Raw genomic sequence first — 24,903 nt, 5'->3', positions numbered from 1 at the left:
AGACGAACCAGGCCAAGATAAGCAGGTGGCCAACTTAGAGAGGTGGCCAAGTTGACAGGTTTTACTGTATTTTGATGATTTTTCGTAAAAATGATTTTAAAAAAATATCCACCTTCTGCTTCCTGCTTAACTGTGTAGTCTTAGAGCGTCATATATATGCACAAAATATTTATATACATATTTTATTTTCAGCGTTGTTGAATGTGAAAGATGCTTCAGAGCTGAGCTTTGGTGATATACCTGAAGAAGCTGAGGAGAACAAGTTAGCAGCCTTTGAGGAATCTGAGGAAATAGAAAACAAGATAAATGTCATTGTGAAGAGTAAAGAGCCAGAGCCAGTATCAGAAGATGATGTGGCTGATATCGAGAAGAAGTTAGAAGAAACTGCTAAAGAGGAAACTGAAAAGTGAGTTCTCACTTGTACGGTAATGTATAAGTCAACTTGAACGCTTCAAGTGTATATTATTGCACTTCAGATGTGTAATGAATTATTGTTCAAAATATTGTTATAATGTTGCAAATTTTGATATTCATTATGATGAGTCTGTTCTGTTTTGGAGGGAAATCGATGATGTTCATCACCTGCAACATTAGGCCACATGCGTAAGTTAGTGGAAACGAAAAGATAGAGAAAATTCTTTACTCTGTGGTTTGATCTGTTGTGTGAGTTGAGCTTTGAAAAACAATAATGATGAACATAAGCAGTTTTCACTCTATTTCGAAGTACAGTATTTAAATACTATTCCTGTTTGATTTTTTCTAATACCATGTATTTTAATAATTTGCAACATAACATCAGTCACTATGTTTTTTATACTATAACAGATCTACGTGAACACGTGAATCAACAGAAATTCTACAACATCCCTTTCATAACAACCCTACAGAAGGCTGTTTCATCCTTATGGTAGCAATTTGCAGTCGCCACCAGAGGTGCTAGTTTCGCGTCAGCATCGTGCCGCACGCAGTACGGAGTAGCCAGACACTTGTGTACAAGCCGTGCAGAGGAGAGACGTATGTGATGAGAATGCCGCCGAAAATCGACCCTTTTTGGGAGGGATACATCGTAGCACTTTCTGATATAGGCTACAGCTATAGCCGAATAAACACAGTGCAAGAAGAAAGGTTTCACAGTGTCTGATAAGGGAATTAATACAGCCATCCATCGCAATGCAAACCCAGAGCAAACCATTGCCATGCGTCGTCAAAAGGGGCAAAAGAAGCAACCGGCTCCACAACGCAGTCAAGACGTCATTGCCAAGATCCGCCGGTTTGTGACCCAGGAGAATCCACCCACCCAACGTGACATAGCGAGGCGTGTTGGACGGTCAAGTGCAACTGTACACCGTATCATACGCGACAATTTGGGACTCAGAAGTGCACACAGGCTGCGGGTCCATGTTCTGAAACCAACGCACATCGCAGAACGGCGGGTAGCATGCAAAAGGCTGTATGAAGGTTACCTGGCAGGTGACGAATGGCGTTATGTGATCACCTTAGATGAAGGATGGGTCTATTTGACAGGATCCCAGCAGAGCGTGCAATTTACTACCGCCGCAGTGATGGAACCGATCATGCAAAGTGGGTTCGCTCCTGCAAGGAGAGTTTTCCAAAGGGATTTAGGGTAGTGACGGGTTTCTGTGCAAAAGGAAAACTTCCGATACATCGGGTGTCATCAAATGTCAAGGTGAATACCGGGTATTATATCGAGCATATACTGGACCCCATCTATCGCCAACATGCCCGGCTTTGTATGGCAATGACACTGACAGAGTGTTCATCCACCAGGATAAGGCCAGCAGCCATACTGCGAAACGAACGGTGGCCTACATGACACGTATGGAACAGAAGACAGGTGTAAAGGCTATCCCATTTCGAGACACCCCGTCAAGTCACCAGATGCATCCTCTATGTACTTCTGTGCTTTCGGCCTCCTCAAACGGAACATCAGTAAGCGTCGTCCGACCACACTTGGTGGCCTTTGGAAAGTGTGCAAGGAGGAGTGGGCGAAAATGGATCAGGCAGTGCTCAATAGAGGTCTCCTTCAGTGGAAACTACGATGTCGTGCAACCATTCACCAACGGGGCTCTTACATCGAACATGATCGCTGGTGGAAACGGAGTTTTACGCCCTAGGGAACAGGTCTGTAATTCACTACCATAAGGCTGAAACAGCCTTCTGTACAACATCAGCAGAAATATATACTGACACTTAACTGGTACTAGAGCTAGTGGATGATGAGCTGAATACATTTTACCATTTTTTAAACTGATTTCCAAACCATTCCTTCTCAGCTTCTAATTTAGAGATCTGTATTCTGTTATTCATGATAATGTAACAGATTATTTTGCTCAAATAAAAGAGGGTGACATATTTGATGCGACTTAGATTGTAGAAGATGAAAGGGCGAATATAGAAGTCATTTCTTCTTGCCGTAGTCATTGCTTCTTGCAGTACTAGCGTGGCATCTTTCAGGTTTTGGATGGTCCTGAGAAGTATCGTTAAATGCTTTGTTCAATATAGACTCTTCTGTGGAAGAAATCTGTAGTAATATAAATGATATATTGCAGAGTGGCAACTCCTCTCTGTCTGATTTTAATTTCTACAATATTATTAACGTTTAACGGGGAAAAATTGTCCAAAGATGACATATACCAATCGATAGATCCCATTGGGCTGAACAAAACGATATATATATATATATATATGTGTGTGTGTGTCAGTTTCAAACTTCATACGTAGTTTTCAAGAAAAAACGAATTATTTGTAAACTTAAAAATCAATGCTGTGCGATAACCACAACACTCATTGAAGTGAAACTGACACTGAAATAATAATCATGAGGCACTTCGTTGTGGCACTAGAAAGTTGATTGTGCACGGTATACGTAGTTAATGAAATATAACCCAAACTATGATCAAGCTTAAATTTTTATTATTTCTTTAAAATAATTATAATATTGCGTAAAGGTAAGACGTACTTCAATCAATAGATTATATCAAGCGTAACGAAATAAGATGCTTGAGGGTAAATGTTGATGCATAGGTTTGAAGAACATTAAGAAAAAATAATTTTTATGGTGCTGAAAGTTGGGTTCTTTACCAGTGTGATTCAGTTGATAGTTCTTACTCTGCTGGAATGAAGCCAAAGTGGATAGTTGGCAAAACTTTTACACTTTAATAATTTTTACAAGAAACGTATTGTTTTACTCAGTGAGTAAATTAAATTTATGCTTATGTTATTGTTTAAATGCCAAAAACTGCCTATTCTTTGTATTTTCTTCAAATCAAAACTTCATGGTAGTAACTGTACTTACGAGGAAGGTCCATAAACCGTGAGAGTTGAATTTTGACGAAAATTAGTGACAAGATTCAGTTTGAGTTCCTAAGCAACGTAGTAATAGTCACTCGATGCGCAAATGCTTCGTTGAGCTGCTGCACCGACGCCATCTTGAAATTCAGTAGGCAATGTCCAAGAATACCCTTTTCGCACAAAAATGAAAAAGCTTTTGATAGATCTGACTTCACCATTGTAAACCGGGATAGGACATCTATATGTGGGAGTACTTTAAGTGCATGATCGCCATCTTGAAAACCGCCATATTGAATCGCGGTCAAATATGATAAATGGGAAGGGGGTTATGTGGGATATCAAATAACACTGGAATTTACTCCTGAGTCCATTTCTGTATCAAAGTTTACATATCTCTTTTCACTTCAGAGTTAAGAGGTCTCTCACTTACAGGAACATATAAAAACTGTGCGAGTTAAATTTGTGTTATTAAACGCGGTCGTGCGAGCAGTTGCACGGTTTTAACTAATGCAGTAGTAGTCACTTGAAGTACAATAGCCACTATACCAATCAGGTCTTGAGCCTAGTGAGAGAAATCGTTATTTAAATTGGAATACGTATAGTGAAAAATGGAATAGCAGCATGCTACAAATTATACCTATTTCGAAGCCCGATGGAATAGACTGGTGGTTGATGAAACACATGTTTAATAGTACTGACGAGCAGCGAATACCAAAGGGATTGTTCGGATATATATTAGAACATGATATAAAGTGGTGTATTAGTTGAACGACCAAAGTGGTTTGAATTCCACTATAATCAGTACGTCCACGTCTTCTTTAGCGTAGCAGGCATAAGTGTGGTACGTTAAACTAAATCAAACCAAAAATCTATTTTAGGCAATTTTACATGATCCATTATAGTGTTAAGTTTTGTTCTCCAATCTTGAAACCTTACGCAAAGACCCTCATTGTTGCAGAATATTACGTTCTTTTCCAATACTCATACTTGACAACCTATAGTTTACCATGCATATTACGAAGTTAAAATACTTTAACGCATTTGTTGTCAGTATTTCTACATAATATCGATTTATCGCTGACGCATTGAACAATGAAGGGGATTTAAATTATCAGTTCACAGCCTATTCTTAGAAGAAAATACACCTGCAAAATTAGAATTTACTTTTCTTGTGTCTGTTCTGCTATTAGTGATAAGAGAATGCATATACACCTGCTCAGAACAGATAGCAATAAAGATTATTACAAGATTCAATATCAAGTTGCAATCCATAACACAAGCCTCTTTCTGTTTTTTCCCTTCAATATTAAATAATTAAATATCTGCATCTTTCCACCTTTAACGATGAAAAACTCGCTTATAATAAGGGCTTTAACACTCACGAAGATTGGTTAAAAAGGAAATATTTATTTTAAAGAATACATTTTTTTATATATTGTAATTGTGAATACTTTATTCCAGTATTTTCCACCCGGTGCAAACGCATGATGTGCACATACGTTAGAGTCAGCATGTATGTGTAAATATTTTTGTAATACATCACTTTTGTATCTTGAATAGAAGTTAATGTTCAATTGTGCACAAACTTCAGTGAGGTGTATGCTGTCTGTCTTCGAATGACAAACGGTAGTAGTACAGAAATTTTGGTTACGGTAGGCGTGTGACGTTCGGTACGAACGCATTTGTTGAACCAGTGAAACATTCGTTCCGTGCATAAAATGCGAACATTTAATCCAATAAACGTAGTCAACATTTTAAGTCAAGCATTGGTGGAAAAATATACTGTCGTGAGTGAGAATGGGGTAGAAGATAAGACATTTGCAGGTACATTGCTTGCAATGATAGCAAGCAAATATGATGGTGACATTTCTCCAACAGCTAGTTACACATTGGATGCAGACACTGACACAGAGTGAGCATGAAGATTCGACAAACAAAATGGATTTGGAACAGATAACTAGTCCATCAATTAGTGACAGTGAGCCTTCTACGAGTGAGTATGAGATGTCATTTTCACGCCGGACGAAATTTGTACGTGTAACACAAGCTGCCCTCAACAAATACAAAAAATCAAACAAATTAGTTAAAACAATGCAACTGCTCGTACGACCGCGTTTCATAACAAATTTAACTCGCACAGTTTTCATATGTTCCTGTAGGTGAGAGACCTCTTAACTCTGAAGTAAAAAGAGATTTGTAAACTTTGGATACAGAAATGGACTCAGGAGTAAATTCCAGTGTTATTTGATACCCCACATGATCCCCTTCCCATTTATCATATTTGACCGCGATTCAATATGGCGGCTTTCAAGATGGCGATCATGCACTTGAAGTACTCCCACATATAGATGTCCTATCCCGGTTTACAATGGTGAAGTCAGATCTATCAAAAGCTTTTTCATTTTTGTGCGAAAAGGGTATTCTTGGACATTACCTACTGAATTTCAAGATGGCGTCGGTTTAGCAGTTCAACGAAGCATTTGCGCATCGAGTGACTATTACTACGTTGCTTAGGAACTCAAACTGAATCTTGTCACTAATTTTCGTCAAAATTCAACTCTCACGGTTTATAGACCTTCCTCGTTAGATTTCTTATTTCAAGAAAGGTTTCTATCAGTTCCAAGAAACGTAGAAATAAGAGAAATTAGGTGTTCAGTTCAAGGTTAAGCGTCATCTCATTACTTGTAAAGAACATCGCCACAAGAAATAGCTGGATGTGATTCTCATTGTCCCCTCCCATTTCTTCTTTGTCACAGCGTTACATTGCATAAATGCACCAAGAAAATAGCGGAAGTTCTTCAAGACTTCATTTTAGTTTGCTGATGTTTGTCTCGTGGAAAGATGTTTGGTTATGTGCTTTGAATTCAGGAAGGAAGTTTTTTTTTTCTGCATTCCAAAGTAGCATCTCTGAAACACTAATTAAACAAGTATACAAAGAAGTTCAGTTCTGATACATTTACAACTAATAGTTTGTTACTCTATTGCAGACTTTGTGAAAAGTCAATGAATGGCTCAAAAAGATATTCCGTTATTACACCTGTTGAGACTTGGAAATATAAATCTGCTTTACGCGATAAAAATCACATGATCCAAAACCGTTACTGATTACTTCTTATGCTCTTTCGTATCAAAATCTGAGTTTTCTGCAGATTTGTGTAAAGCATTTATAGAAGCTATATTAGAAAATATCTTCCTAAGATGTTTCATATTAAAGTACACAAAGAGATATCGAGTGAGTCAACATTGCCTGAAAGTTACTTAGATTAGTGTTACTCGGGAGTCATTAAAATAATTAGGAACGAAGTATGTGGAAAAATATTTGGGTTTCCATCGACTAAGGCGGGGAGAAAGTTTCTTGGTAATGTTATTGATGCAATGGGACATGATCAAGAGCCCAGAATATATTTTTTCTTGCATGTGAGCAACTACAAAATAATAATAATACAGCAATTGCTAGCTCTTCACTCCCGCACTAATTTGCTTTGATTGGATGCTATAAAACATCAAGACGTTCTTTTGTCTGTGACATGCAGCGCCGTACATGGAAAAACCTGCAGCGGCTCTTAAAATATTTTTCCCAGCTATGATTCACATAACTTTTCTGGCACACATTCTCCATCTAATTGCAGAAGTTCGTGGTTTATTTCCCGAAGTGGATGTTTTAACTCCAAGGAAATATTTCTCAAACCTCCGTCTCTGATTCAGTTACTTAACGTGAACTTGCTTTATCTCTGTAGCTAATAATAACGAGGGATAGTTGGATATCTGTAGCTGTGTATTATGCAACCAACTTTCAGAAGCTAGCGGACGTAGTTAATTCTCTATCTAAAGGGGATGCATTGTCAATTCGCATAACACAACGACTATTGTACAATGCTGTTGTACGAAGCGACTTAGCTTTCATCGCTACCCATTATTTAATTTTGTCAAATGCAATAACAAGAAAGAAATGAAATGCTCACAAATTCTCTAGATCATTTTCATTTTATAGTGGACAAAATTCGAGCTGTACCAGGCGTTAAGAGTCAGGCTGTCCGTGAGAATTGTGAGTGAGTTATTGGGGCTAATAAAGACTTGGACAAGTGCTCCAAAGTGAAACTGTTCACAATAAACTTGATCCAAATGTCCTTGTGTGCTTTAAGTATGCTCCGATTACATCTGTAGAAGTAGAAAGATCATTTTCAAATTTTAAAAAATGTTTTGTCCGATCGAAGACAATTTATCTCGACAACTTAAAAAAAAAAAAAAAAAAAAAAAAAAAGCCTTATTATCATGTACAATCGCAGTTAAAGATTTCTTGCGACAGATTACTAAAGTGTATTTGAATTAAAATATTTCATAATTCATCTATTTGCTCGAAAGTGACCCACAGTTTTCTTATTGTGTGTGGTAGCATTTAGTGACAAAGTGCTATAAAACGTTGGATTGGTGTGTGTAGTAATAAAGTGCCCAGAAACTTTGAACAGCTGTATGAAGTGACAAAGGAAATAATGAAGTGCTGTGTGTTGTTGTTGTCCCATCGCCTGAATAAAATAAAGTGCTATAACGTGATGCATAAATGTACTATGTCCCCTACTTGAGTAAAGCGTCAACAAGGTCGGACAGAAGTAAATAAAAATGTTTATTAACGTTTTAAATTCTAGGGAGGGGCAAATTTCATATTTTTATAGAATGCACAAATTTAAGTTGATAAAATATGTAATCTATTATAAAATGCAGCTTTTCTGACAAAGTCTTTTGTTTCTAGAATGGAGAAGGAGTTACAGGAGAGGCTAGCAAAGCATAAGGCTACACTAGAAGAAGAATTAGAAGAAGCAAAATTGAAATTAAAGAAAAATAAGGTAAGCAATATTTATCCCAATAATTTCGAATCCATGTAGTATCTTTTTTTCTAATTCAGTTATTGCAAAGAAAACTGACTATATACGAGGAGCATACTGAAAGTCGTGAGCAACATTTTTTCACAACCGTAATCTTTACTTGTAAGTAAAACCAAATATATGATCTCAATCTACAGACCTTTCTTCCACTTTTACACATAGTCTCCGGTTTTTTGCACACATTTTCCACCTCGTTCTGCAAGTTTGAAAATACTCTTGCGTTAGAATTCCGTTCCAGCTGCCCGTAGACACTGACGCACTACTTGCCGAATATCCTCCAGTGTTTCTTAGCTATAACTTCGCATCTGTTCCTTCACAAAACCGAAAAGATGGTACTCGGAGAGTACTGGGGTAGTCGGGGCTGTAGGGAGGATGTGGAAGTGTTTTCCACCCAAATCTCCTGATCTGGTGTATAGTGGCACGTGCAGTATGCAAACGCGCATTATCTTGTTGAAGGATGATCTTCTTTCCAGGACGTTTATTACGCAAAGCACGACGGATCTTCAAAAGTGTCTGGATGTAGCGGGCAGAACTTGTGGTTTGTCCAGGCTCAAGAAAGTCAACCAGAATGCAACCCTATGCATCCCAGAAGACGCTCCCCATAACTTTTCCTCTGCCGTTTGCACTGTCTTCGCTTTCTTCTTCGATGCCGATTCCAAGTTGTGCCATTTCAGGTTCATAATGATGGATCCGGCTTTCATCTCCAGTCACAATAGGCGTCAAAAAATCATCACCTTCATGTCTAAATCTCTGAAGAAGGGTTTGGGCAATGGTTAGTCTCTGACTTTTGTGGTACTCGGGTAATAAACGTGGGACCCAACGGCCACAAACCTTCCGATGACCTAAGCTGTGAATCATTTCTTGCACCGCACTATGTCCAACACCAAGTTTTGCAGCGATTTCATTCACAGTGATACGCTTATTTTCCCTAATCAGCTCATCAACTGCGTTCCGTGGAGGCAGTTGGAGGGCGCCCGCTGCGAAGCTCATCTTCGATACTCGTGTTTCTATCCTTAAAATGTTTCACCCACATCCTAACACTGTTGGTACCCATGCACACATCTCCATAGGCACGCTGCAGTCTGTGGTGCATTTCAGAAGCAGATTGGTCCTCTTTAACAAGGAATTCAATCACAGCACGCTGTTAAAACGAAACATCGCTGCCCGCCATTTTGGAAAGCCTGCTTGTGGTCACGGGCTAGCAACAGTATGAAAAAAATGAAATCTTTGAGTTTTACGTCCCACGGTTATGCCGGTTAGGCTAAAGGAGACGGTGATGATGAGTAATGAATGAAGAAAGTGGGAGGAAACGGGAAAACCCCGAGGAAACCCACGCACACGGTGTTTGTCCACCACAAAGTTGCGCTAGCAACAGTGTCAGCGTCGAAAAGAAAGAAAAAAAGGTCTGTAGATTGAGATGATATACTTCGTTTCACTTGCAACTGAAAATTACAGTTGTGAAAACATGTTGCTCACTTCTTTCAGTACGCTCCTCGTAACTATACATAGATAGATATTTATTTTTGGTGCATGGTCAAAAGAGCTGAAGTCACTTTTTGTCCGTTTTGAGTTTGAGATACTTTCTTGGCCAGAAAAACACAATCTTTCGTTTGGTATTATACACTTACGTCTGGGTGAAATGATCAATTATCCATTAAGTCACATTCGGTTATTGTATAAATATATTTTCAAGTTTATTTTGGCTTTCCTCATTTTTATGTTTTTAAGCTGCTTTCACCATGCAAAAAGTAAGCACATTGTTATATATTAAGATGCATCCAATAGCATCTATCAGCCAATTATATATATATATATATTACCGGTGTCACAGGGACTTTTTACCCCTGGAAATCTTTACCCCTTGTTGGTTTCTGGTAATTTAAAAAAAAAAGTCAGAAGTCACATAAAAAAATCATATCATTGAATATGATCTCTCAGTGTATGCACTCACTTTGGGCAAGATGACTTTAAATCCGAAGATTTGGTAGGGGGGGGATAATTTTCTAGGAAATTATTACCCCCCTGTCGATTATTGGTTACTTCAAAGACAGACTCAAATGTTACATTATAAATTGATACCACACCGTAGTATCTCTTAACAGACAGTCACTTTGGGCAAGATGGCTTTAAATCCGAAGATTTAGTAGGGGGGTAATAATTTCCTAGGAAATTATTACTCTGTCGGTTATTGCTTACTTCGAAGACAAACTCAAATGTTACATTATAAATTGATACCACTCCGTAGTATCTCTTAACAGATACAGTCAGTTTGAGCAAGATGGCTTTAAATCCGAAGATTTAGTAGGGGGCTAATAATTTCCTAAGAAATTTATATCCCCTGTCGGTTCTTGGTTACTTCAAAGACAATATCAAATATTATATTATAAATGATGCTACTCCGTGGTATTCTTAACAGACGCAATCACCCTGGCTAAGATTGCTTTATGTCCGAAAATTTGGCTTCATAACCCAAAACTTGATAGTTGGTAATGTTTTCGTAGGAAATAATTGCTCTTCCAGTTTTGCACATGATTTGCTGTCTGACGAGGGTGTCTTAATAAAAAAAAATGAAATTAAATCTGTCAGTTTTACGTCCCATGATTCTGCCGGTTAGGCTAAAGGAGACAGTGATTATGAGAAATGAATGAATGAGAATGGAATGAAGAAAGTGGGAGGAAACGGAAAAAACCCGAGAAAATCCACGAGCACGGTGTTTGTTCACCACAAAGTCCACACGACGCAAGCTGGGATTGAACCAGTAACCCCAGGCACCGGAGGTGAACGCTCTACCACTGAGCCACCGCGCCCCCCAGGTGTCTTAAGATTGTTGCAATGTCAAAGTGTTATTTTCTATTAATTATTTTATTATTATATCGCAGAAATTTGTATAAGGTGCTCTTCAAGAGGAACAATTCAAATCTTACATCTTAGCAGCCTGGTATAAAAAGGAGGAAGAAACTTCCCTCCCAAACACTGCACTGTTAAAAAGTATTTCATAGTTTCGTTCGTGAAAGCAGCTCTTGACTGGTTCTACTAGTAGTCGAGATTTAAGGATCGAAAGGAAAATATTGATTTTGAAACTCGATTTTGACTCTTTTGACAATGTGGAACACGTGGGAAAAAAATATATTGAGAATAAACAATCTGTTGAAACAAAGGTAAGTAAATCTATCTTTAAATTCTGCTATTTGCAACTGAGAAAGCAGAATTTGTGTAAAATATTAGATATGAGTTGCCTTATAATCTTGATAACTGTTTTTACACAGTTTATAACATATATATGAGTGTGAAAACATAAAACATATCTTTCAATTAAAAACAACGTTATTGCAATTTATTCCTCCCTCTCTCTCCCTATATACACATGGTGGACATTTTATCATGATCATCCGCTATAACGGGTTTAGACAGAAATTCACAACAGTGTTGCCAACCAAATATAAGTTTATATTTTTTTCAAATGGCACTACGTCAGGTTATTACATATTTCAAACCAACATGTCAAATGTAAACTTAAAATACCACTTTTATTATTCCGTGTTACAAGCTAAGGATATTATAGTATCACAAACATCCGAAGTTTGGAAGCCTCTAACGCAGACACAGCACAACAGAGATGCACAGGATAATGTACATCGAAAAAACTTTAGCGCTGAATACCATGGTCATAGTATGACGTTTTTCGAATGAATAGGAACGAAGTTACAGGGGTTGAGAATTTTGAATTTTTTAAAAAGTCTTTATTTAAAAAAAAAAATGTGGAAGTAAATATCATATTTAGTTACATGTATGGTTTGCAATGAACATACAAATTATTTTACTGTTTTCAGCACTTCGATATATCAAACCATACCGGAGATATAATAAACATTGATAAAGTTGTCAACACTTGAAAATGGCGTAGCTAGCTAGCGGAAGCTAGCCACTAGAACAACGTGCAAGACTTGTGAAAAGAAGATTCTCAAGTCGTATATACAACCGCTGAAGTTGGAAACTTAAAGCTTGGTCAGTACATAGAATCTGAGACGTAAGATACCACAAAGAAACGAGTTTTGGAAGTGGAAGCGAAGAATACGGGTGAAAATTATCTTATAAAAACGTGTACATTTTCGTACTCTATTAACTCCAGTCATCAAATTTGGTATTTCAACATCTCATTTAAAATAAAAATAAGTTTTAGCATTTTAAATATATTATCTCCCTATAAACTTTCCGAATATAAAATCATCCTTCATCCTCCCCGAAGTGAGTGCGTCTGTTAAGACATAAAACGGTATAACATTAATTTATAATCTAAAAATTTGACCTTATCTTTGAAGTAGCACAGAACCAATACAAGAGTATAAATTCCCTAGGGAAAAAGCGCCCCCTATAAAATTTCTGATATAAAGACATCCTACCGACAGTGAGTGCGTCTGTTAAGTGATAACGGGGTATAATATCAATTTATAAAGTAACATTAGATTTTATCTTTGAAATAACTAAGAACGGACAAGGAGGTATAAATTCCATAAGAAAATATTACCCCCTCTCAAATTTTCGGATACAACGCAATATTGGCCAAAGTGAGTGCCAAGACGTAATCACTGAATCTGAGAATTCAATTTATAATGTGGCAATGCGTCTGTTAAGACATAACACGAAATAATATAAATTTATAATGTAGCATTTCAATTGCTCTTGAAGTAACCAAAAACCGACAGGAGGTATAAATTTCCTAGCTAAATATTACCCTCCTATCAAATCTTCGGATATTAAGTCATGTTGACCAAAGTGAGTGCCTTCGTTAACAGATAACATGGAATGATAGCAATTTATAATGTAACATTTGAACTTGTCTTTGAAGTAACCAATAACCGCAGGGGGTAATAATTTCGTAGGAAATTATTATCACCCTACCAAATCTTCGGATTTAAAGCCATCTTCCCCGAAGTGACTGTGTCTGTTAAGAGATACTACGGAGTGTTATCAATTTACAATGTAACATTTGAGTTTGTCTTTGAAGTAACCAGAAACCAACAGGAAGTAATAATTTCCTAGGAAGTTATTACCCCCCTACCAAATCTTCGGATTTAAAGCCATCTTGCCCAAAGTGAGTGCATACACTGAGAGATCACATTCAATGATATGAATTTTTAATGTGACTTCTAACTTTTGCTTTGAAATTACCAGAAACCGACAAGGGGGGGGGGGGGGGTAAAAATTTTCAGGGGGTAAAAGTTTCTAGGGGTAAAAAATCCCTGTGACACCGGCCTTGACCTACAAGAAAATAAGGACTAAATTCTACGGTTTTATTAGCGTATAACTAAAAAAAAATGTACAAAGAGTATACAAGATAAGAGTATACGGTTGGTAGATCTCATTGACCCGAACAAAATAATATGGGCTTTATGCGGACTTTCCAAGAAATCGGGAAAACATTTTTTTGAAACTAGAAATTGATGCTGCATGATGCTCACACCAGCTATCAAGATGAAACTAGTACTGAAGTATACCTTGATGAAGTTTCTCATTATGATACTTCCAAGACGACAGCAGACAATATGATTGCTGTGATACAATCCAAAACTATGACTAATCCTAAAACTTCAATATTATGCAAAAATGAAAAGTATATTAATCCATAGGTGGTATTAAGCAGATTTAAAGTAAATTTTCTTGTGTATTTCTTCAAGAAAATTGACAAAAATTCATTTTTATGGTGATAACAAGTATGTTAAAGTATCCTTCGTTTCCATTAATACGAGGATAAGTCAAAAATTATTCAATGTAGCTATATTCTTATATTGTTCATATTGACCTCTGTCCTCGTTTATTTTACTATTGTGTGGTTGTGGTCATGCCATGAAAGTTTGATCCTAATTTCTCCATTTGTCATCCTTTTGTTGCAGATAGATCATGGCTGTTAGAAGTTTGGACTAAAGAGGAGCAACGAGCAGTGATCCAGTTTTTGTGGTCGGAAGATGTACTCGTATCAGGGACCGCAATCCATTCATGAAATCCATGAAAAATCCAAAAATGGTCGCAGAAGTGTTACGCACGAGGAAGGAGCCCTAGATGGTCGTCTTGCTTCTTCCTCGTGCGTAACACTTCTGCGATCATTTTTAATTTTTTTCAATCCGTTCGTAGACACTCCCTTGCGGCAACACATCGTTCCCGTATCATGCCGAAAGTTTTTGATAGGATTGCGGCCCCTGATACACCTTCCGACCACAAAAACCGGATCACTGTGCTCGTTCTTCCTCTTTGGTATAAAATTCTAATGGAGTGGCCACTGTCTATTTGCAACAAAAGAAAGACAAAAAGGGAGGAATTAGGATAAAACTTTCATAGCATGACCACAACAACATAACAATAAAACAAACGAGGACAGAAGTCAGTAATAAACAATGTAAGAAAAGTTGTAGCTACATTGCGGATAATTTTTCACTTACCCTCGTAATTGATATTTTTTTTATTTTATTTTATTTTTTTATTTTGCTGGAACAGATTGTTATTTATTTATGTACTCTAAATAAAAAAAAAAAAACCAAAAATATGTCCTTAACTAGCTTTAACTAGATATGTCCGTATCTATTGTTGTTTATCTCGTCCTAACAATAATTCACGTACTATTTGTAACTTTTCCTTTTTCTGTCAGGACCAAAATATAGCTAAGCTGACTGAAGCGTTGCGGGAAGAAGAAAACGATACAAAGCGTAGCTTAAGAAAAGAAATGGACGAGAGATTAAAGTTGTTGGAGGCCGAATTGAAAGCTGAGCAGCAAGAAAAAGAAAACCAGTTAAGGTATCTAAATAATCTATCTGATCTTATTTGAATTCATTCATTGTCGAATATATAACTAGTGATGTTGTACAGCGGGGGACACTTCTAAATGGTACAGCCATATGGAGATTTACGGCTAAGGTGTACCATTTAGAAGTGTCCCCCGCTGTACATTGTTGAAGTGAGCGAAAACTTTTTTTTTTTTTAATTTATTTTTAATTGTAGAGTTTCATCATTTATTCTTCACCAATTACACTATGTTTCATAAAAATAGGATTTCTTAAAAGAAATTTTTGCGGAGCATATTTTTTAAATCATGATAAAAAGTTAATTCACTCTAATAATTGACTGATTTCAACCTCAAATAGTAGGAATTGTGAGAAGCCTCAGAACGTATATACCGTTTCCTGTTAAAATCGAATTTCTTGTACGATAACTATCGTGGGACTTATCTTTTGAATCGCGGCAGAGTCACTCTCTCATTCTCAGCTGCTTTTATTTTCAGGCATTGGAGATGACTAGAAAGCCTTAGAAACATACCATATTCCACCAAAACCGAATATTTGTTTACGAACCTTAACGTGGAGCATGTTTTAATTTTGATTACCGCTTATTCTTTACTAATTCTAAACCTATTCGTTGAAAATCACTCTAAAGCCTCAAAGGAAATATGCACGATATTGCTTCAAAATTATATATTTTTTACAAAAATAATCGTGGAAGATTTTTAAATTGGGGCGGGAAAATTCACCCGTACTTTCTTGACAGACTTTTCCCTCAACAGTGGGGTGATAGGGAAACCTAAGAGAAAATATCTGTCCTATTAAATCGAAATCGAATAATTTTAGTGGAAGTTATTAAATAAAGTTATTCTCTTAACATTATTTAAATAAGGAAATTCGAAATTTGGAGGAACTCCCTTTCCCTTACCCGCTTATTTTTAACAATTTTAACCGCTACCAATCGGAATGAGCGAAATACACTGAAAAATGTGTTCACTATGATTTCCCAAAATCGAATAATATTAAGTATTTGATACCGAAAATTTCTTTTATATAAAAATGTGGAAACTTGCAACATAAGGGTGAATTTAACCCCTTATTTTTGATGGATTGCAACCTCAAACAGTAGAGTTATTTGGGAAGGTTGGAGGAAGGCATCCACTAAAATAGGATAAATTTTACGAGTTTACGGAGGGACAGACTGACATACAAATGCCGGTTGAGTCGAATGATAGAAGCTCGTCACGCTTGCTTCAATAATATTTCTTAAAAATGGTACTTCTTCCAATAACTTAAAAAAGGGCATGTTTATCAACTGAAAATAATTGGTTAATTTCATTAGCCCAATACCTACTAAAAATTATTCATAACAGAGTTGTGGTTAATTTTAGTTGACTTGACGATGAGGGCGATGATACTACATTGAAGCCAGTTGCAATTACATTATGCCACTGTCTCAAAAATAGGATGTTGCAGAAAACCATATTTAACGCTTACCCCCTCCCGTCCCAAACAAAACGAAAAACAATATGTTATATCCCACTCCGCTTTTGAATTATAAATATTTATATTGACATGGTTAGAACTAATAAAAAGTAATTGCAAGTTCAAATTCTTTACTTCAAATGATAAGATCAACAAGTAGGAGAAAATCAAAAATCTAAACAGTGAAAACCAACAATGCTAAATAATTTTTCTCTGTGTATCAACATCTAGTACTACCAACACAATAATAGTACATATACCCATTGTCATTAATCATGAAAATAAAAAATACAATGTAAATGCCCCCAAGGACAGGCGAGGAGTGAAAATGGCGGTGGTGAATGTATCTGCGTGTGAATGTGTTGTGCGATTGTTTTAGATCAATTTATTAATAAGTTTGTAGATCTTTACACTTTTACTTAGTCAGTTATTATTATATAACAAATTATTTGTGGAGAAACAACTTTTAAGATATTGAGTTCATCAAAAGTGAATTAGAACTATATTATTATTTTCAACATAACAAATGACGGTCGATCTATACAATTTTATTTCTATATAATTATAATTAACTCAATTTTTTCAATCGAATATTAAAACAATTAATTTAATAAAAGGCAATTCGCCAATACGGTCGTGCCAGCATTTATTATACTAAAAGGAGCAATTGATAACTTCAATATTCAAGAAGAATACGACGCAGAAATCCAGAAAAATCTTCATGCAAGAATTGCAAGAAAATGGAAACAATCTACAATTTCAATCTTTATCTCATATTTGCAATACTTAAGAATACATTAAATGCATGTCTCATAATTTTTACATTCCTTTACTTGTGGCGACGGATACTGTGAAGTGTTTATATTTTTACATTTTAACAATAAAATTTATAACAAACATTACAAATTTCATTAAATGTACTATGGACAATAATATGTTGAACAGGACCGTCACCTCTATGAACAATTGATTAATTCAATATTAATTGTGTACAATATAGTGATGTAGTTGACTGAGGCTTAAAAGTCCGCAACTTGTATAATAATACCTTGTAAAACGTAATAAAGTAAGTAAAGTAAATGTTTTTTTTAAAAAAAGGGGGGGGGGATGGTAGATAATGGGTTAAGTTAGACTTAAATTAATATTTTAAAAATGATAAATGCGATAGCACTTAGTTTAATTTAATGGTGTGTATAGTAATTTTCCTGAATTGTTCCAGAAACTTATTTTGTGGCCTTTTTCAACAGGTAAGTCACTCACAGGAATAGCGGATCACTGTCTAAAAACAGCTTGTAATTTCGTGCAAGAGCTTCGTGCAAAAATTTGAAAAAACTAGCCCCTTGGTAACTGTTTTTGAAGAAAAATTCCTGCAGAAATATCTTGAAAGTACTAGAGATTAACATATCTCCTCTAGACCCAGACCAGACCATGTGTGTTTCACTTGAGCAGTATTTCTTCGTTACTTGAACATAACATGTAGAAGTATGTACACGTAATATTGAACACAGACAACAATTTTTGTATAAGATCTACATATGTCAATATAAGAACTTTTTTAAAACACTAGACATTACATTGTTGTTTTTCTGTACTTTGATTAGATATGTGCAGACGATTTGAACTTGATGCGCAGGCTGTTGTGAACGTGATTCTTCTGTTTTGTAGCCACGTCAAGCTGAAGGCTAAATATTATTTAGGAAACCACAAAATCTTTGAAAAACTTATATTTTGATGTTCCGAACATTTATGAAGATGAGTAGGTGCCATTTTTCAGCAAAAACAAGCAATAGGTTACAACAGTAGGGTAACAAAATCATGTAGGTTTCATTAACCGTACCATGCCAATTACCTGATTTCAAAATATTTACATACTCACCACAGAAAACATTGAGCATGGAAAAAATGTGTAGTAATTCTAATTAAATCTAGGTGTGTTTTTCACACACACACTTTTTTGCTCTTCATTTGTTATGTTTTTGTTCACCTTATTCATAGTTTATGGTGAATTCAGTCTTAATTAGATGCAGTAGCGTTGCTTTTATGTCAGCATTGGATATTACATGAAAGAGGCTTTTTTTTTCAGTGAAATATTGACGCAGATTTTCAGTTTGTTCTTGATTGAGTTTAGTATGTCTACGATACCAATGCCTTTTTCTGTGGGAACTGTAACTCGCTCTACTTGGGTGCCGCATTCAGAATTTCGTCATGGAAGTCTGGGTCAATCGTGTTGGTTAAATCAATCTTTATGAGTTGACTCAGCCAAATGGATATACAATAAAGGGCACTACAAATGTGTCGATGGCTTTAATTTTGTTAGCATTTGTAAGTTGAGTTTTGAATATTACGTGAATTCTTGACTGAAAATCTTTCTGTAGGGAACGTTTCATTGTGTTTAGTTCAATGCCTAGAAGCAGCATTATTCCTAAGTATTTGTAGTATTTTTTTTTCTTTCAAGTCTTCTATTTTTCAGTGTTAATTAATTGAAAATACTTATGTGTTTCGTACGTTTCCTCCCTTTCCAGATTGTTGACGTGTATTTATCTATTCCTAGTTGCATACAGATATTGCTATTAAAAACTATTACTGTTTCCAGTAGTCTGTGGAGCTGGTGTATAATGTTAGGTTAATAATAATAATAATAATAATAATAATAATAATAATAATAATAATAATAATAATAATTATTATTATTATTATTATTATTATTATTATTATTATTATTATTATTATTATTATTATTATTATTATTATTATTATTATTGATACCAATTTTTGTGTAAAATATATCAAAATAGGCAAAGAATGTAAAAATTACAAAGAGGTTTTGAGATTTTGTTTCTAGTTACATATGAAATGCACTCATACAGATTTCTTTATAATTATGGTAAACCGAAATAAAAAATGCATCTTCTAGTACAACATAATTACCATAAGCGTTAGTAGATACCTTTATTCTTTATGACTGAACTTTTAAAACTTCAACTTCTTTATATTTGCAGACAAGATATGGAATCTTCCATGCGAGATTTGGAGGCAGAGATGAATGCACTTAAGCAGTCAAGATTGGCAGCTTTGCGTAAAGAGAAAGAACGTTTGAGAGAAGCTGAGGAAGAAGAACTACAGAAGATGCTTGATGAAGAGAAATCAAAGCAGCGGAAAATTTTGATAGAGAAAATTGAAGCTTTAAGACAAGAGTTGAAGGAAGAAGAGAACAAAGAGCTAGATAGGCTACGAGATGATTTTGGGGAAGAACTCGAAAGAAAGAAACAGCAACTGAAAGAAGAACATGAACAGGTAACATTTTAAGAAAATTGTCGTTAGCATAACTAAAAGAAGTGGAAGTACAAGAAGGGATCAAACATAGAAATTATTATTTTTTATAAATTTAACGTCCCACAATTATGCACCGAGGCTAGTAGTAATGTGGAATGAAGAAAGTAAGAGAAAACGAAAGAACCAGAGAAAACCCACGCACAAGGTATTTGTCCATCACAAAGTCCACTTATTAGTCATATTTTTAGTAGTAATCACAAATAATAAACAGAAAGAGCTTAACCCAGTTATATGACTCATAATAAACATATTTCTAATATTTAAAATTGGTAACTGAAAATTTTACACAGCTTAACGCCGGCTGCCCAGTTTGGTAATGAGACACTTGTGGTCGTGAGTATTTTGGAGTTAAACATAAGGTTCTCTCTTCACCGATAATCTTCAATAAATTCACAAACGTGTTGAGTATTGTTAGGTGTATTAGTCCTTCTTGATTGGTTATATTAGTTGATTTCTTTCAATGACCTTTCAGAAGAAAATCCATACCATTTACACAGTTCGACATTTTTAAGTGTATCACTACTTAAATTAATATGGGTTAGGCAATCAGATAGGCCATCTTTTTACCCACTATGTAACTATTAAATATACAATGGCGAATTATGCTCATAATCTAGAAAATTTGAGTGCGCTTACCAAACAGTAAGTATTGATGCTTCTATTGAGCTTCTATGTACAGTGTGTGGCAAAACAAACAGTACTGAAATTCGCGTACGGGTGGCGCTCAGATGCAATGTGGTATGAGCTGCGAGTGCCACATGTGTGCTCGGTTGTGTGTGGACTAGCGTAGTGTGCAGTTGGTGCGAAGATAATGTTGCTCACAACAGAGGAGAAGGTACTTACTGTCGAGCAATATTTCCGCTCATACGGTGTGGGGCAGCTTCTCACTGTAGGAGATTAGTGTGCACGTCTACTGTATTGCTCTGGAGTGTTAGCTACGGCATATGAAGATGAAGATTTCATCAGTAACATATGGTTCAGTGATGAAAAGCCATGTGTACTTTGATCGCCACATCGGTCGACAGTTGATTATTGACCCTGTCTTGCATGATTTGTGCGGTTTTTAACGCACGAAAAATCTGACGTTATAACAACAATGGATGCAGCAAGACGAAGCTATTTCCCACAGTATAAGTGAGTCACTTACCCTTCTGCTCACAAGAATTTGGACATCACTTGATTTCCTGTGCAACGGATTTTCCATATCCTTCCCACCCCCCTCACCTCATGACTCCAGATGCCTACATACGCGGTATGATGAAGGAAACAATTTTCCGAACAGATAACCTCCTACCACTATACCGGAGTTAAGAGAAAAGATTCGGTCATTTGCTTTGTCATTCCACCAAACCGTGTTCACTAACATGTTCATCGATCTACAGGACCGCTATGAAGAATATGTGCGACATAATGTTCAAATACATGATGTACAGAAATGATTCCTTGTACATTTACAATATGTGTTGAGTAACATTTAGTTGACATTCATTTGCCAACCTTTCTTATGTTTCATTATGTTGTACAAAAAATAAATAAATGTCAACGATGTGATTTCAGTACTGTTTGTTTTGTCGCATACTATATTTGAATTACCGTATACTTTTCGTCTGTTTATAGAACATAACAGAATTAATAATACCAATACACGAGCCTGTATATTCTGGTGACAACACATGAAATTCAGATCCACAAATAAACCATACATTCATATTATGTATCATCGCTGCCGATTACAGTCATAAATTCGAAATTCACAAATAAATGTCGGGTTTGATTTTAGCTCTAACGCTTCAAGTGTCTGTTAGTTTATCCTCAAGTACCCTTGTTAGAGTAAACCCCTCAGCCGCATTGGATATGGTATAACAAGAAACAAGAAAAATTCTCCGTTCCCACTGGGCCACTGGTAAGACACCTTGCCAATTACTTCGCTTAGGGTATACTTATTCATGGTGTGTTTTCTTAACATGTTAATTTACGCAACGTGAAATTAAGAGCCGATAAAACAAATGCGTGCTTTATTACGTTGAATAAAAAGTCAGTTTCAAGACATTAACTTATAAACAAATAATAGTTTGTAATTGAAATAAACTAAATTTCTTGCACGCTGGTAAGAATAAATCGTCTTGTGTTGAGAGATAAATGCGTAACATGAGCATACGAGGCGTATAGCGAAATATTCAAAGAAGGATTGCTGTCCTTAGAATCGCAGACTATTAGGAATAATGGTGATATTAAATTACTAGTTAAAAATAATGATTTAAGTACGTATTATAAATATATTTAGTTATTTATTCAGTCCTACTTTTACTTGTGTAAGCTACTGGAAATGAACTCTCTTAATAAAGCGAACGCGATGTTTTTATTTATTTACTTATTTATTTATTTATTTATTTATTTATTTAAAACCACTCATCTTTATGAAAATCCATATCCCACTGATCAGTAAAGTGTATGTGTCGCTGAGTGGCAGAAAATACAATATCCATTGACAGCGGAATAGTTTTTTTTTTTTTTTTTTCTCTATAATAAACGAATAAAATGAACGTACCTCGAGCATTCTTTTTATTTATATAAAGGTAACCGAGAAAGTTCTGTCGCATTTTTATGAAGGTCTGTGTTCTATTGGCCCTCACACCGTGAGTTGAATGCGAATGGAGATAAGGCGAAGGTTAGTTGTTGGTGTGGGCATATCCAACAAACTACCTGGTTGTGGCAGTTCAGTTACACCGTGAACTAGCTTAAGGACAGAGTGAACATGGGACCTCCACAGAGCGTCATAAGGGCGTGTATGCTGTACTAATTCACCAGTGTGGATTGATTTACATCAAGATTTAATTCACTTGATTTTTTAAGTAAACATGTTGATTTAAATCAAATTCCGAAAGAAATTAATGTAAAGTGGTATTAAGTAAAATCCTGTTTCTGTTCTGTTATTTCGATTGTGAAATATAATAATCAAAATACAATGAGACAAATGTATGTACAGCACAGTATAAAAACGAGTGTAATGCAGAGGATGATTAGGGGAAGTTCCGTTTTGAACGGGTAACGGGGAAATCCTGTTTTCTTCTCTTCGTAACATAGGGTTTTTAAATCGTTAACTATTCCAACGAGGAAATCACCATGGATATTTAAGACGAAAATTCTTTTGTGTGCGCGTCTGTTCGTTCACAGATAATAGAAGTGTATTTAGAGGGGTCCGATCCCCTCTCCGATGTTTTTTTTTTTTTTTTTTTTTTTTTTTTTTTTTTTTTTTAACTTTACGCGAAATTTATGTATTTTATATGTATTTCGTGTCGCAAGCTAGTTCCGATTTTTAAAAATATACCCCTGTTAAATATCAATAACTTTTCTGGAAAAAAAAAAGTATCATGTTAATAAACGTTGCTGTACTTTTTCTTAATGCTCAAGAAACATTGTTTGGGATTGAAATAGGTTAACGATTGGGGATTCATTCAAAAGTCAACCAAATCCTTTCACTTAAATGGCATAATTAACATGTAATACTATTCCTAATGTTTTTTCTTCAGTTCGTGACTTGTATTATACGAGGACAAAGATTTGATTTAAATCAAAAAATCAACAAAAATTATTTTTAAAAAACGATTTTTTTCCACCCTGGTTCAAACTGGTGTCTAACGCTGCTGCAGCGGGGCGAAAGATATGCCAGGCCTTTGGTGCAGGTGTCGTGACTACGCAGACAGTGCAATGGTGGTTAAACAAGTTTAAGGACGGTGACGAAGACGCACCACGTGCCGGAAGACCAACACATGTACAAACTGAAGATCCTCAGGCAGCAATTGAGGCGAGCAGTGGCCAGACATGTGAGGAACCGGGACTACAATTCTTTGTGAGTGAAGAAACCATTCGGCAGCACCTCCATCAACTTAGAAAGCACTAAAAGTTGGATTGATGGATCCCGGGATTGATTTGACTCCGGGCCAGAAGGCAACACGAGCAGACACATGTGTCTCTTTGCTGTCTCGTCTGAGGAAGGAGGTGTTTCTGGACAGAGTGTTGACATGTGACAAGAAGTGTGTCTTGTACGTAGCTCCACGGCACCGTCATCATTGGTTAGCATCCCATGAACCAGTTCCAAAACAGCCTAAACTAGCACTGCACCAGAAGAAGGTGGACTGCTCGCGGCATCGTGCATCAGGAACTGCTACCAGCTGGTCAGAGCATCAATGTAGCTGTGTACTGTTAGCAGTTGAGCTGTGTTCAAGAAAAACTCAAAAACTCTGAAGCCAGCACTTCTCAATCACAATGAGGTCCTCCTGTTACAGGACAACGCTAAGTCCCACGTGGCTAGGATGACCTGGGACACCATTCTACGTCTTGGATGGGAAACATTGCATCCTCCATACTCCCCGGACATTGCACCGTTCGATTATCACCTGTTTCATTCCTTGGGCAATCACCTTAGAGGACGCTAGTTCAGATCTTTAGTAGAGGTGCAAAATGCACTTGATACCTTCACTTCACGGCCCACCAAGTTCTTCCGCGATGGAATCCACGGTCTTCCAGAATGTTGGCAGAAGATCGTTAATGTTGATGGGGACTATTTTTGATCTTCCAGGTACGTCTTAGGTGACATATCGATGTTCGAAGGTGGTAGGTAAAAAAATGACAGAACCTTCTTGATTACCTTGTGTATATATATGGCTACGATAATTTCAACACCTTGAATAAGCCTCTTGTATCTATTTAAGCACGCGTCTTCTAGAAGTCAAATATCAAGTTGACTACCTACATTTTAGTTTTTGGGTTCGTATTCTACATATAGAATTGAAACACTTGCTTCAGAAATATCCAAGCACTAAACTAACACTGGATTAATTATTATTGATACTTTCTGATATTGATATTAAGCTAATCACTCAACCAGATATATAAAGGTATTATTCTAGTTACGAACTGACCGTATTGAAATCCTGTCATCATGTTGATCAGAGTTGCCAAACAGTAAATAGTACATTTTGTATGATTATGAAAAACTGCAACTATGATACGACTCCATGATACGTATGAAATTTTTGCGTTCACATGGCCAACTGATATTTAGTGATTTTTCTCCGAATTAAAAAGTTTAAATATAATTCCAACTTTTGTACAGTGATCTTTGT

At 36.1% G+C, this 24,903-nt stretch overlaps 1 protein-coding gene across 2 annotated transcripts in view; it reads left to right on the top strand.

The window, feature by feature from the left end:
- Cep164 (centrosomal protein 164) overlaps positions 1–24,903 on the top strand; it is a 185,226-nt gene that overhangs the window by 113,139 nt on the left and 47,184 nt on the right. For both annotated transcript variants that reach the window (XM_081771615.1, XM_081771614.1), the window contains exons 9-12: positions 193–406; positions 8,060–8,153; positions 14,833–14,978; positions 19,444–19,738. In XM_081771615.1, coding sequence (XP_081627741.1) covers positions 193–406; positions 8,060–8,153; positions 14,833–14,978; positions 19,444–19,738 — 749 coding nt within the window. The remainder of the gene's footprint in view (positions 1–192; positions 407–8,059; positions 8,154–14,832; positions 14,979–19,443; positions 19,739–24,903) is intronic.

Source organism: Thermobia domestica, chromosome 9 (genome assembly GCF_964235325.1).
Source record: "Thermobia domestica chromosome 9, izTheDome1.hap1.1, whole genome shotgun sequence".
Classification (NCBI taxonomy): Eukaryota; Metazoa; Arthropoda; class Insecta; order Zygentoma; family Lepismatidae; genus Thermobia; species Thermobia domestica.
The sequence above is the reverse complement of the archived record's forward strand: the minus strand, read 5'-3'. Positions and strand labels throughout refer to the sequence as shown.